This window comes from Asterias amurensis, chromosome 5 (genome assembly GCF_032118995.1).
Source record: "Asterias amurensis chromosome 5, ASM3211899v1".
Taxonomy (NCBI): domain Eukaryota; kingdom Metazoa; phylum Echinodermata; class Asteroidea; order Forcipulatida; family Asteriidae; genus Asterias; species Asterias amurensis.
Genome location: NC_092652.1, coordinates 9,313,344 through 9,327,237, shown reverse-complemented (window position 1 = coordinate 9,327,237; position 13,894 = coordinate 9,313,344). Strand labels below are relative to the sequence as shown.

Below are 13,894 nucleotides of genomic sequence, written 5' to 3'. Positions count from 1 at the left end.
CAAGAAAATTTTCACAAAGCAAATTCTTTGTAAGAAACATTCTTGTAGATTGGAATTCAATCCATTTCTTGGATATCTTGGCCATTATTTTCACATTGGTGTCATTTGATACAGGACAGCTTTGTTTAGTTTTCCTACACTTTCGCACTTCTCAAAAACAAATTCTTCTAATTAGGAAAAGCATTCTTTTAGCTTGGAATTTAAACCATTAAACCACAAATCAGCTCGTCTTGAACGACAATAAGACGGAAATTCTCCATGTTACTTCACAGAAGAAGAGATCTCAAGAATTACCTCCTGTACACATTGGTGAGACCCGGGTCTCATGTAGTGGTGCAGTGAGGGATCTTGGGGTGACACTAGACAGCCATCTATCTCTACGCCAGCATCTGAACATAGTATGTCGCAAAGCCTCATTCGCACTTTATAGAATCGGCAAAGTGCGCCATCTTCTCGATAAACAAACTACAGAGATTCTGGTCCACTCATTTGTAAGCTCCCTTCTGGATAACTGCAACTCTCTCTTGTTTGACATTCCCCAAAAAGACATAGCTAAACTTCAACGTATCCAGAATTCCGCTGCCCGTCTGGTCTCACGTTCTACTAAGCGCAAACACATCACTCCGGTTCTGAAAGAATTACACTGGCTTCCCATCTCTTTTAGAATTCAATACAAGCTCCTCATCACTACGTTTAAAGCAATCCATAGAACATGCCCTAGCTACCTGTCTGACCTCATCATCCCTTATGTACCAGCCCGTCCACTCCGTTCATCATCACAACATCTTCTCACCATACCACCCGTTCGAACTAAATCCTTCGGTTCAAGGACTTTCTCTAGTGCCGCCCCCCAACTTTGGAACTCTCTTCCTGGCTACATCCGCTCTCCACAGAGCATGGAACAATTCAAAACTCTGCTCAAATCCCATTTGTTTTCTATTGCCTTCTGTTCAGTTTAATCCTTTCGTTTGCATTTTGTTAGCGTATTTTTTGTTATTGGTTGCTTTATTGTTTGCCTTTTGTTTTTTTGTTAAGCGCATTGGTATTTCTTTCAGTTATGAAATGCGCTATATAAGAATTAGCTATTATTATTATTATTATTATTATTTCTTAGATATCTTGGCCTTCATTTTCAAATTACTGTAATTTAAAACAAGACATCTTTGTTTAGTTTTTCTAACTGCTTTTTTAACAGGGTGCTGATGGATCTGATGGTAAGCGTGGAGCAGCCGGTCAACAGGGACCTGGTGGACGCATGGGAGCACAAGGTATCAAGGGACCCACAGGACCAAGGGGATCAAGTGTAAGTACAACCACAGAAATCCTCTACTTTATGTAATAGCGGTTAGACCACGTTGAGACAAGTTGAGTGCTTTGCTGTAACACCATGAATTTCACTTCAGAGATTTGAAAATATTTTTAGGTCAAGTACACAACTTCACTGTTTGGATCAACTTCCATTCTTGAATGTTATCATATCTAAGATGAGAATACTCAAAATAATTCATAGTAAAAAAGACCAGCCGTTGGTTTCACAAACTCTTCCTAACTTAGGATTAATCTTATGACTTAGGACGAGTCCCAACCCTGCACTGTAACATGCAGACCTTAAGATTGATCCTAATATGTCCTAACTCGAGGTAGGATGAGTCCTAACTCTTTGTGAAATCGACAGCTGATTATGTGTACAACTAACTGTGTATGACTTTTTACTCTAACAGGGACGTGATGGAGACACTGGACCACAGGGACCTCAGGGACCTAGTGGACCCACCGGTGATAAGGGAAATGCTGGTGCCCCAGGAGCCATGGGAGCTAGAGGAATGAATGTAAGTCCATCACCAAGATGTGTCTTAATGCATCCATAAACTTCACTGATCTTCTGTAGACAGGTAGAGAGACTCCTTCAGATTAAAATGAAGAAAGAATTGTTTTTACATAATTTTGATTGGTGTTATATATATTAATATGCAATGTCTCCTGGCGATGGCGAGAGCAAGCTAGTCAAAACGTTGAGACCAATTCAAGAACTGACGCCGCGGTAGTGCAGTTAATTATGATCCTATAATCTAAAGTAGTAGTCCCAGCCAATTGTCTATACCTTCCGCCCGGGTAGTAGTTAAAAAGCAGGACAGTTTCAGAATATAGAAGTCTACCGAATCTCCGATAAATCTACTCTGAGGTATTAACTATTTTTTGCATTTATACTCTCGGTCCATTTGGTTGGTAAGTTGTTTGCAACAGCTAGTTCTATTTTCTCAGAATAAAGACGGACAGTCTTCTAAGAATAGACTCTACCTGGCCCGTAAATACGCACATGGTGTTCCGCAAACCAAATATAAATTTATACCTCACCATGCAATGCCTCAAATCACATATATCTACATGTATACATGTACTTCTTGTTATTGTAGTGTTGTCTTAGTTGGTGTTTTGAAAACTGTTTTTAGTATGGAGCTGCCAATCTTTATTGCCGTATCTAGGATAAAATAAAGTTTTTTAAATTGAATTGAATTGAAATAACCTACTTTATGTATCAGGGACCGGGAGGACCCGCTGGTGCCAAGGGAGAGCGTGGACCTCGTGGACCCGCTGGCCCCGCTGGTGTACGTGGCAGTGCTGGACCTGATGGTGCTATGGGAGCTGCTGTAAGTAGAAGAGAGTTTTTTAGAAAGTTATTCCTAAGGGAACTAGAACGTCCTCGGTATATGGACCCAAACTCTGGAATAAACTTCCAAACCACATCAGGGACACAACATCCTTCACATTTTCAAGTCACATCTTAAAGCCCACTTGTTTCAGGAGGCCCACCAACAATGCCCTTTTATTTTGTCTGTGCCTGGCCTTCGAGCAAACCTTTGATGAAGGAGCTTTATAAATTGATTTTGGTTGATTGATCGACTGAAAGAAGTATTTACATAGACTTCTGTACAGGCAACAGTTCATGAAGTAAAATTGAGAAAAGCAATGACTAATGCCTGGGCTACTGTACTTGTTAATAATTTACCAGAATTTCTATAAGCTTAAGAATCACTCTGATGCCTAGGGTTTACTTTTTGAAGACTAATAATAATAATAGTTAAAATTAAACATTTTTGTTTGGCGGTTTCCACAAAAACGATCAATTAAGAAGTATATAAACAAACATAGGTCCAAAGAATGACACATTACATACTTGTTCTCTATATGTCTCAATGTGTTCATCTTTCTGTTTTGCAAGGCCTTCTGAATTTGTGATGTTTTAAAATTATCTCTAGTGTTGTTTTTTGTATGACCATGCTCTACCTTGCCTTGATGCTGCCCTACTTTTCTTGGATTTGGGAGACTTGCGCCGTTTGGTTGATTTTTAATGATCCCCTTGGTACATGTATCTAACTGTTGTGTCATACTGTAATAGTTGTACATGACATTGTGAAGTTTTTCCCCACTAAATATTATTTTGTAATTATATTTATCACGACCGCGATTCAGAACCGCAATTCGTTGTGGGTAGGCAAAGGGGTCATTTTGACATGTCGACGACCGCGATGTATGTTGTGATGCTATATCTTTGTGTGGGTTCAACAGCGCCCTCTCTTGATATTTTGCTATTCGCGTTAAACCTTGTGTAAGAGAAATCTATTTTTTCATTATCATTAAAGATGGTCTCAATCAACTTTTTATACTCATTCCTTGTTTCTTCTTCCAGGGAGTTGCTGGACCTGCTGGAGCTAGAGGCGAAACGGGAGCCACCGGAATCACGGTAAATTCTTACTTCACAATTTGTTCCCTTTTTGTTCCTGCTGAAAAAGACGCTTGAAAGTAACTTTTCACTGATCACGCCTGACAATGTGGACTTCAACCATGTATCACCTCCACAGAATCCAGAACATTGAAGACGGTGTCCCATTCTGCTCAATCAAATTCCATCAATACCCTGCAGCCGATTTCACAAAACGCTAGGATTAATCTGAACTCGAGTCGGGACGAGTAACTCGTCCTAACTTAGGATGGGTTCAATGCTTCCTACGTATTTGGATATGGAATTTAACTCGTCCTAAGTCCTAAGATGAATCCGAAGTTAGGAAGAGTTTGGTGAAATCGACGGCTGGTCTTTTAAGCACTTCACTGGCTCCATAAAAGTTTCTCAGTCACAGTCTCCCAGCTATGGAAAAATTTGCCAATGATTATTATTGATCCGGTACCCTATAAACCGTATTGAATATGACGTCACGCGGCTCAATTATCTGACCTACAAGATGGCGTCTGTGCGTGTGCGTGTGTGGGCATGTCTACTATTGTAAACCGAGGACATTAAACAAAAGGAATCCGGGAAAAAGTTACACCGGGGACAGTCCTCGGTAGATTTTGTGTACAAAACCAATGGGGACGTCTGAAAAATAAACTATGTCCAAACAATGGGAGAACAAAGAGAAGTCCTCGGTCTGCCCCATAAACCTGCCGTTGTGTGTGCGTGCATGTGCCATAGAAATCAAACCTGGAGTAATGCGTGCTGCGTGCTTCAATGATGTACGCGTTTGGACGCGCATACGGTTTGCCCGACAAGATGGCGACTTTTCATAGCAAAAAGGGGTTATTCAATACGGTCTGTTGCAGAGAAATCTATTGATTATGTCATCATCATTAAAGATGGTCTCAATAAACTTTATATCCATTCCTTTTTTTTCCCAGGGACCTTTCCATGACTCTAAGAACCTGACAATTCTTCCTTCCGCTCATACCTTTAAAGTGACTTATTCAGTTTCCCGCCCCCTGCCCCCATCTTCCGATGGGGCAAATGTTGATATGTAATCTTGGCATCATTTTTAATTACTTATTTTCTTCTTAACAGGGACACAAGGGATGGAGCGGTGGCCCAGGAACCCCTGGACCAGCAGGACCACCTGTGAGTAGAAATATAGAAACTTTTCCTCCTAAAAGAATTTCTCTTTTTGGTTAAGCATTTATAAAAAAAAAAGCTGCCAGGGTATCTCAAGGAGAGAAACCTTTGAGGGGTTGTGACTGTTTTTCTTTTTTTTCACATTTTGTTTTCGTTTAACCCATCTGTATCCTGGACCCGATAAATCAGCTCAGTTTTCAGACTGTGTATTGACTGTCTTTCTAATATATTGGTATTGTATTTTGGCGTGTCCTGGTCGAGCAGTCTAGTTCGCTGGACCAAGGTTATGTGGTGTTTGCAGTAGAGTGTGGGTTCAAATCCAACCCATGACACTTGTGCTCTTGAGCGATCCCAGTCATATTATTGCTTTGTAAAAAGTTGGGAAGATATTGCATTCTACTCTACCAGCCAGGCTCCTAGTGGATGAAGCCTATCCTTACAGACTTTGAAGGGGGTAACCCTGTTTCAGCCCCAGGAGTAGGTGGCAATGTGCCCCCTAGTGACAGTTGATTTGGGTTGATAGCCCAAATCAGTTTAAGTGTAGCCCTCACCTTACAACTCCATGTGACCGTAAAGTTACATTACTTTTAAGTTGTGACTAAATTATAACTGAAATTGTATTTATAAAAAGTTGCTCTACAAAATTATATTTTCAATTTTTTTTTTTATAAATAGAATATAAACAAAGGTTTGATTTCTCAGACATATATAGTCTCTGATCAACTTTTTTTGATACGTTTAAGAATACATGTAGTACAGGCTATTTAGAGAAAGAAAGTAAATGAAAAGGAATTGGGAACCTTAAAGTTGAAGAAACTAAATTTTTTTTTTTAACTTAATTATTAAGTGTTTTGTTTTCTCAATTGGATGTGAATGGAATTGTTTGAATGAATTGTTCATGTCTGTTTTTTTTCAGGGCCAAGCTGGAGCGCGTGGATCCCATGGAAGATCTGGACCCGCTGGACCTGCTGTAAGTTCTCTTTCAAATAAAACTCATCTTCCAATTATCGTTCTGCTCTAACGACATGAGTGTCATGTTGACTTAGGCTGGCTTAGCCTGTTTTGTTTCAATACAATACGGAGGGACTCTAAAGTAAAGTTTAATGCTATGTTGATTGAATATCATAAAAATTTAGTAATGAACTAAAATATTTGTGTAATAAAATTTACATACCATAGTGAAATGAAACACCTTTGAATTTTTTGGATTTTGACCAGAATTGACTCACATTGGCATTTCATATCAGTCGTTATAAAATTTGAGAATTTTTTTTTATCTAACCTCAGGTAAAACTGTGTAAAATTGAAATCCAAAAACAACATTTGATGACATCATATTTCAAACATATATGGTCTGGACATTTTTGCACAGTTTCTTCCCGAGTTTTGATGATATTCAATCAAAATGGTATTAAATTTGACCTTTTAATTTGTGCAAAAACCCCCCTTGGGAATGTACAGACCCATTTGTTTTTGGATGACGTCATGTTTCAAATATCCCTCTCTAAAAGTGCCGAACAAAATTTCCCTTTACACCATTCTAGCTTGAGCCCCTTTCAGTGTTGCGTATGTGTTATTTACTTCTACATGTATTTATTTATGTAGTTTCTTATTTGTTGTGATTTTTCCAATATTTTTTGTTTTCATCCAGGGTCTTGACGGACCAAGCGGCAGAAATGGAAAGTCTGGACAACAGGGACCTCGTGGTATGTCAGGACAAGGTGTAAGTACAAACTGATTCATTTTATTTTCTAGAACCGTTTGACAGCGCAATGAATCAATTTACACAGAAGTTGCTCATTCTTCAAGAAAGACTCTGCAAGGGTCGAAATGTCAGGCCAATAAAAATTTTCTTTGCATATATACCAAAGGTTATTTTGGTTGGTAAATTAAGCAGTTTAAAACAGCTGATTCTATTTTTCTCACAGGAATTTATAATGAACTTATTTGTATCCATCTCAACTTTTAAATTAATAAAACGATGGAGAAAATTTGACAGCGCTATGGATTTGCATTAATGTGCTCCACTCATAGTGGCCCAATTAAAATGGTTCTGCTTACCACAAAATTCTGTGCTTACTGAGCCCCGTATAGGTGTTTTTTTCTTTCAGTATTATCTCGCAAGTTCGATAACTGATTGATCTCAAATTTTCACAGGTTGTTATTTTATGCATATGTTGAGATACACTAACTGTGAACATGGTGAAGGCTAGTCTTTGGCAATTACCAATAGTGTCCACTGCCTTTAAAGAAATTTGACCAACATTAGGTGATATTTTGGGAAGCCCTCTGATAACATAATCAACACCTGTGAAGGACAAAGTTAGTTTTGTTCTTTTACACTCCGCAAATATGAAAATGAATAAATGGTATTTTAAAACGGAATTGTTGTGGTCTGTGCAGGGAGGACGTGGATCTGATGGACGCTCTGGACCTGCTGGACCCCCAGGACCTCCCGGCCCAGCTGGAGCCCCTGTAAGTATTTACTCCTCAGTCATGTTGTCATGACAGATTTAACTTTCCTGCAATTAAATCACTTCTTGTGGCTCATAGAAAGAACAAACCCATTGCTTTCAGTATTTCTGGATGCTAAGTCGAAATAAATTGTGTGTAATGAGACCTTTTAATGGGTAGGTTGGGAGTGGCGGGTTGTCGTCGTCGTAAATTTAGGTGCAAGCAACTTTTTCAAGAAAAAACATTTATTTGAGTCAAATTACAAGGTAAACATGAATTCTGGTAATTATATTAACTGATATACTGTATCGTATCAAATTGTTAGTATGTTTGTGTTTGTTTTGTTTTGTTAGTTGTGTCTTTTCTTTGGGGGGGGGGGAGGCTGGGGTTTCATAGCAAAGGCGTAATGTAGGACTTCAAGATTATTTGTTATCATCTATTTTCCTATTGATTAATTTCTGTCTTTCATTTGTTTTTGTTTTTACAGGGAGCTCTTAGCTACTCACAAGGAGTAAGTTAAAACTTAATCATTTACTTTCTGAATTACCATAAATAACCTACTTCAATAGTTGAGGGGAATTCCCCAAATCCAGACTGATGATTCTATATAAAACAAAATGTACCTTCCTTAAATAAGCTCCAAGTTTAATTTTAGTTTTGTGATCCACTCGTTTCCCAAATAATCTTTTAAAAATGGGGAAACAAATTCTCTTCCAAGGTAAACATGAATGCTAAATGCCGATGTGATTCAATTCTGGTAAAATCCCCAAAAATCGAAGGTGTTGCATTTCAAAATGGTCGTAAATTTTGTTACAGAATTTTTTTTAGTTCATCCTAGAGTTATGATGATATTAAATCAAAATGGTTTTTTAATTTTACCTTTTGGCTAAGGCCAAAATTCCTCTTCGGAACAAACAGACTAATATGTTATGTCCGATAACTCATGTTTCAAATCTCGCTCTGAAAGACCTTATTCTTGTGAGAAATCCTCTTCATGACCCCAAAACACAGTCGCTTTTTTTTAATGAAGCAATCATAATACACTTGAATGCCTGACAAAACATGAACTTTTTGTAAACATTTTATTAACAAACAAACAAAAACTAAAAGAAAAACCCACTAATTTAGTTTAATGAAGTTTTCACTGGCTAGTAAGAGAGAGAGCTGTTTGACGGATGTCACATTTCTACATCGAAACGGGGGCTAGGTCCGCCACGCTGGGGTACTATGAACGTGTATGACACAGACACAGAGTGCCATCCAGCCTTGAGGTTGTGATAGCACCTAATCGTGCAGTTCTAGTAACGTGTGTGGAATGTGCGCAGAGCTAGCATTAAAACAGTGATGTCATCTGAGAGGATGGAACGATGTACTAATTGTCTTACTATTTTTACTTTTTTACAGTATTCTGGCCCAGCTGCAGTTAGTGGAAACAAGGGACCCAACCCATATGCTTCTGCAGTGAGTGCTTGAACAAATTTTACTTACATGTACTAATTGAATTTGTTATTTTCCATCTGAAAAGAATTATGATCTGGAGAATAAAATCTAGAACTTGAGCTTGCCTGTCCTCAAACAATAATAATGGACAAAGTGTAGTGCGCCATGTTTGTCAGAAAAGCAATCCTGGCACAAAGAACTCTGCTAATAATTACAGTTCTGAACGCCAAGACTGAACGGGGGGAATTCAAGTTAGTCTTAAAGCTTGAGAGGGTGTCTACCAGTCTGAGGTTCAGTGGAAGAGCACTCCAAAAGAACTGCTTTTTATTATGTATTTATTGATGAGTAATAATGTTAATAATAAACCTGTTTTTTATACAGCGCTTTTCACAACTGGAGGGCGTTCCAAAGCGCTTCATATATGCAATACTTCATGATTACATGATGTCATAGTTACATCAGCTGCTTAACTGTATCTCTCCGCATGTTAAAATTAACAACATGTACATATCCCTGACACCATCTACTCGTCTTATAACGCAGTATGGAGATGATGCCGAGGTGGATGAGGATGACTTTGAGAGCCGTATCAAGCAGCTCCGTGTACGGATGATGAAGTTGATGCATCCCAACGGTGAGGCAGACTACCCCGCCCGCTCCTGCAAGGATCTCTTCAAGAACTACCCAGTATTCCCCAGTGGTAAGACTCTTGCATTATAACAAGCTCCGATTTGAACCCCAAAGTTTGAAGTTTTATCAATGAAGACCATTAGAACGGTTCAAGAACATTACTTTTGAAGTTAAATATCACGATGGGTAGACAAGTTTAACGAAGGCTTAGTTTAGTCTGCGAGTAAGGGTCGCTTTTACAAACGTAAAAGTTCAGGGGGGCCGAAGGCACTCAAATAGCTCGTTGGATGCAAGTTTAAATTGTGAGACGAGTTGCTCATTGCTTATATAAGGCAAAGAAGATGTTATCTCATTAACATACCTGTGCCGGGAGATATAAGGGTATAGCTTCGAGGGAGATGGACAAGATTCAAAATTACCAGGACCTGGCCAGGGAACTTTATGAGATTCGGTAGTTGAAAGTAATTCAAAAGAAGTACCTGTGGTGGTTGGAGTGCTTGGCACCATTCAAAAATTACTGGGGAAACATCGTAGTCCAAAAAAAGGGACAAATGTGAGGATACATGTAGATCTGTTGCAGAAGGCAGCACTTTTGGGAAACGACAAGAACCCCAAGAACAACCTTTGATATCTATGGCTGCGGGACGCAGCCCAACTCGAGGAGTTACCAGCACAAACTGAAAATGTTGTCATCCTTTTGCATACTGTGACAAGATGAAATAGTAAAAAATATTAATGGGGGCAAATGTGATGATGGATCTGTTATTATGGTTACAGAAGGCGACGCTTTTTGGATTAGCTAGGATCCTGAGCAAAAACCCTTGAGATCTAGGGCTAATAAAAATACCAATTTTTTTTATATCTCTGATGCAAAGATCTACTGGAGATAAGCATGGTGCGGTAAACGTTGTGTTTTTAATATTCCTCTTTCAGGTTATTACACCTTGGACCCCAGCACCGGATCCCCCTACGACAAGTTTGTGGCTTACTGTGACAGGAAGACCAACAGCACATGTGTGTTCCCCGAAAGACAAGAGGTAAGCCTCTAGCTGTTTCAAATGAATCTTATAAAACATTCCTAGCTTATGAATTTGTCAACTCACATCTGCCATAGTAGACTATGTATGACCAAGACAATGAATGTGGAAAGAGGGCTGTATACTTAATTTTATTTATTTTATTGTACAATTTTTCTACGAAGCCTTATGTCCCACTAGGGACGAAGAGGATTACTTAGTACGTCATTTGTCAACAAAACCATGCAAACAGTTCAACAAGGTCAATTTCCTGGCTCTGCTTACCGTAAGCACAGAATCGACGCTTACGGAAGCAGGGAATTCTGTGCTTACGCCAAGCGTATTTCACGATTTAGCAGCGAATTTTGGCTTCTGCGCGTGCATACTCAAAATTACTAGACATTCTACGCTTACAAGGCTAGCGCAGAAATTCGGCGCTTGCACGTAAGCGGGGAATCGTGCTCGTAAGAGCAGAGTTCGACGGTACGCAGGGCCATGAAATTTGGCCCTGGTCTCAAAGCTTGAACACATGCAAGACTTTGCAGTCTACTGACCCACCTTTAACTTCATCATGGTAATAGTCTTAGATGCACCATTTTAAGAGCCAACGTACCCATGTGTTTATATGGTGAAGTGAACGCTTTAGACTTGATCCCAACTACTTGTTTGTGTGCAATTTGACCCTCAAAATGGCATGTCAGGATTGTAGACAGTAACCACCTCCATATGCCTTTGGTCCAAGACATCAATAGAAAAGACTCATCAGGTTGCTCACCCCTTTTTCACCTGACTATTGTTCTTCTAATCACTTTAAATTTTTAGTGTGCACTCGATTAGCTTGCCTGGGTTGACCCATTTCTGGTGTTCCCAATGAGCCCCCAAAACAAGAGCTAACTGAACACAAAATTCCCTTCTGAATTCTTACAATATCATGAGGCAGCAAACCAAAACTACTTTCCTTGTCTCTTTTATGTCTCAAACTCTGTACACATTGGCGATAGGATAATAAAGTAATTATTCTCATTGTAAAACTGCTACGTTGAATTATTTTATGAGCCCAGATTAAAACAGAAGAACAAGTCTTCCCAATAAAAAACAATGCAGCAGTGGGAAACCGATCCCGTCAGTCTTTTATACATAAGGCAACACCTTGCCGCATACAAAAGGAAACTAAAATTCTCTGTTTTAGGGTGAACGTGTATGTCAAACTTTTTCAATTGTCCCGCTGAAAATTGAGCAGGTTACTTCGGTCTGACCCGGGTGAGCCACAACAATATGTAATAGCTACCCTACTGCACTGAAGTCAGACCTGTAGGCCTACGTGATAGCCTCTTCAGGCGATTGTGCAGTATTATCCAGATCCGGATTCAGACCTGGGTTTAAAGCCATTATACACTTTCGGAAAAGAAAACAAAATAAAAGTTCACAGATTTACAAATAACTTACAGGGTTTACAGAAGGTTATGGTGAAAGACTTCACTTGAAATATTATTCCATGAAATATGCTTTACTTTTTGAGAAAACGTTCAAACAATTATCAATTCTCGATATCCAGAATTACAGATTTATTTTAAACACATGTCATGACACGACAAAACGTGCAGAAACAAGGGTGGGTTTACCTGTTATTTTCTCCTGACTCCGATGACTGATTGCGCCTAAATTTTCACAGGTTTGTTATTTTATATATAAGTTGTGATACACAAAGTGTGGGCCTTTGGACAATACTGTTACCGAAAGTGTCCAATGGCTTTAAACCTGGGGTCAGACCCAAGGAAGCTAATTGAACACACCATCAGGTAAAACCTGGCTTCTTATTTATAGATGTATGTGCTTATCTCTCCAGGTTCCCAAGGCAACATATTATCTTGGTGATGATTCTCCAGTCGACTTCTCCTCCATGCAGAACGGCTCAATGGTAAAGAAAAGCATACCTTTTTAAAAAACATTGCAGCTTTTTATAGCTGCCATTTTCTACGGAAATTCAAAAGGTATTTCTATTACTAATTGACAACTGAGCTATCCCAAAGGGGAAAAGTACAGAGCCGAACCTCATCGAGCTTCTTATTATATCCCAAATTGGGTCATGTTTGAGATAAATGTTGACCCTTGATCAATAAATCCACATACGACTTAACAGGACATGTAAAATATTGACGCATTGAATGAAAACAAAATGATAAGTACTACTTTGGTGCATAATGGATGGTAAGAGCATCAAATTCAAGTTCTAGTAGTTAAGTTATCGGAGGGAGGGTTTGAATCCCGGTCATGACACTTGTGTAATTGAGCAAGATACTTCACCATAATTGCTTCTCTTCACCGAGGGGTATAAATGAATAACCTGCGAGGGGAGCGATTGATATTGTGTATGAAAAAAAGTCACAGGAGCACTATGGTTGACCGGGGTTGTATACTCCTCAGGGAGCTGAAAAAGATTCAAGGAATTGTTGGCCAAATGATTGGGTCACTTATGTAAAGCCCATAGAGATGGTTTTTGTGAAATGCGCTATATAAGAATTAGTAACTATTTTATTAAAATGTTGAACGATTGTTGATAAGTACAACTTTGGGGAGGGTGGTCCTCTTAGTTAGTACTCTTGGTACGACCTGCATGTACTAATGAGTTGTTCCCATTATCTCTAGATCTCCTACAACGTTAAGCCCGTTCAGTTGACCCTCCTGCGTCTCATCTACTCCCAAGCCAAGCAGAATGTCACCTACCACTGCAGAAACTCTTTTGCTGTGTCTGACCGCAAGGACAGGATCAACCGTGCCATCACCCTGGTAGGACCCCACGGGGCTCGAATGAACATCAACAGCACCAAAAAGGATCTACAGTACGATGTTGAGGGAGAGGATGGTTGCCAGGTAAAACAGGAGTTATTGTAATTATTTGGCAGTAAAAGAATCCTAAGAGATTCTTTTAAATTATAATAGCATTGAGCGGGGACTGGGGGAGGGAGCATGTACATGTACATGTACAATGTATGTTTATTGTCAGAAGTCCAAGGAATGCAGGCCATGATTGTAGTTGCTTGTGGGTTCTTTCTCTATACATGTACACCAATCAATGCGTGCACGTGTTTGGCACGGTGCGCCACTGCTGCGGTGCTCCTGTGCTAATTTTTCTGCACAAAGACACAAGAAAATCATGTTCCTTTTCACTCTCTATGGAAACAATTACACAATTTCCTTGATAGGACATCATGATTATACCAATGTAGATCACTGACCGCAAATATTTGCAACTAAATAGAAACCAAATCATCTTGAAAACGTTGCTTGTCTCAGGCGAGTTAGGGGTCAAAGACGCGGAAACTACATAATAGTCGCTAAAATGCATTACATCGGCAGGATATTTTGTCAGAATTTCAGTACTTCACTGTCTGTTTAATTTATAAAAAAAGTTCAAGAATGTATTAAATTAGTTATATATTATGCAGCCATGTCAGGGAAATTGCATAGATTGTCG

At 39.2% G+C, this 13,894-nt stretch overlaps 1 protein-coding gene across 2 annotated transcripts in view; it reads left to right on the top strand.

Annotated features, from left to right (window-relative positions):
• The window catches only part of LOC139937116 (uncharacterized), a 79,170-nt gene that overhangs the window by 63,671 nt on the left and 1,605 nt on the right, over nucleotides 1–13,894 (top strand). For both annotated transcript variants that reach the window (XM_071932121.1, XM_071932120.1), the window contains 14 exons: nucleotides 1,196–1,303; nucleotides 1,722–1,829; nucleotides 2,541–2,648; nucleotides 3,689–3,742; nucleotides 4,832–4,885; nucleotides 5,796–5,849; nucleotides 6,531–6,602; nucleotides 7,283–7,354; nucleotides 7,821–7,844; nucleotides 8,738–8,794; nucleotides 9,317–9,473; nucleotides 10,337–10,440; nucleotides 12,266–12,337; nucleotides 13,066–13,290. In XM_071932121.1, coding sequence (XP_071788222.1) covers nucleotides 1,196–1,303; nucleotides 1,722–1,829; nucleotides 2,541–2,648; nucleotides 3,689–3,742; nucleotides 4,832–4,885; nucleotides 5,796–5,849; nucleotides 6,531–6,602; nucleotides 7,283–7,354; nucleotides 7,821–7,844; nucleotides 8,738–8,794; nucleotides 9,317–9,473; nucleotides 10,337–10,440; nucleotides 12,266–12,337; nucleotides 13,066–13,290 — 1,269 coding nt within the window. The remainder of the gene's footprint in view (nucleotides 1–1,195; nucleotides 1,304–1,721; nucleotides 1,830–2,540; nucleotides 2,649–3,688; nucleotides 3,743–4,831; nucleotides 4,886–5,795; nucleotides 5,850–6,530; nucleotides 6,603–7,282; nucleotides 7,355–7,820; nucleotides 7,845–8,737; nucleotides 8,795–9,316; nucleotides 9,474–10,336; nucleotides 10,441–12,265; nucleotides 12,338–13,065; nucleotides 13,291–13,894) is intronic.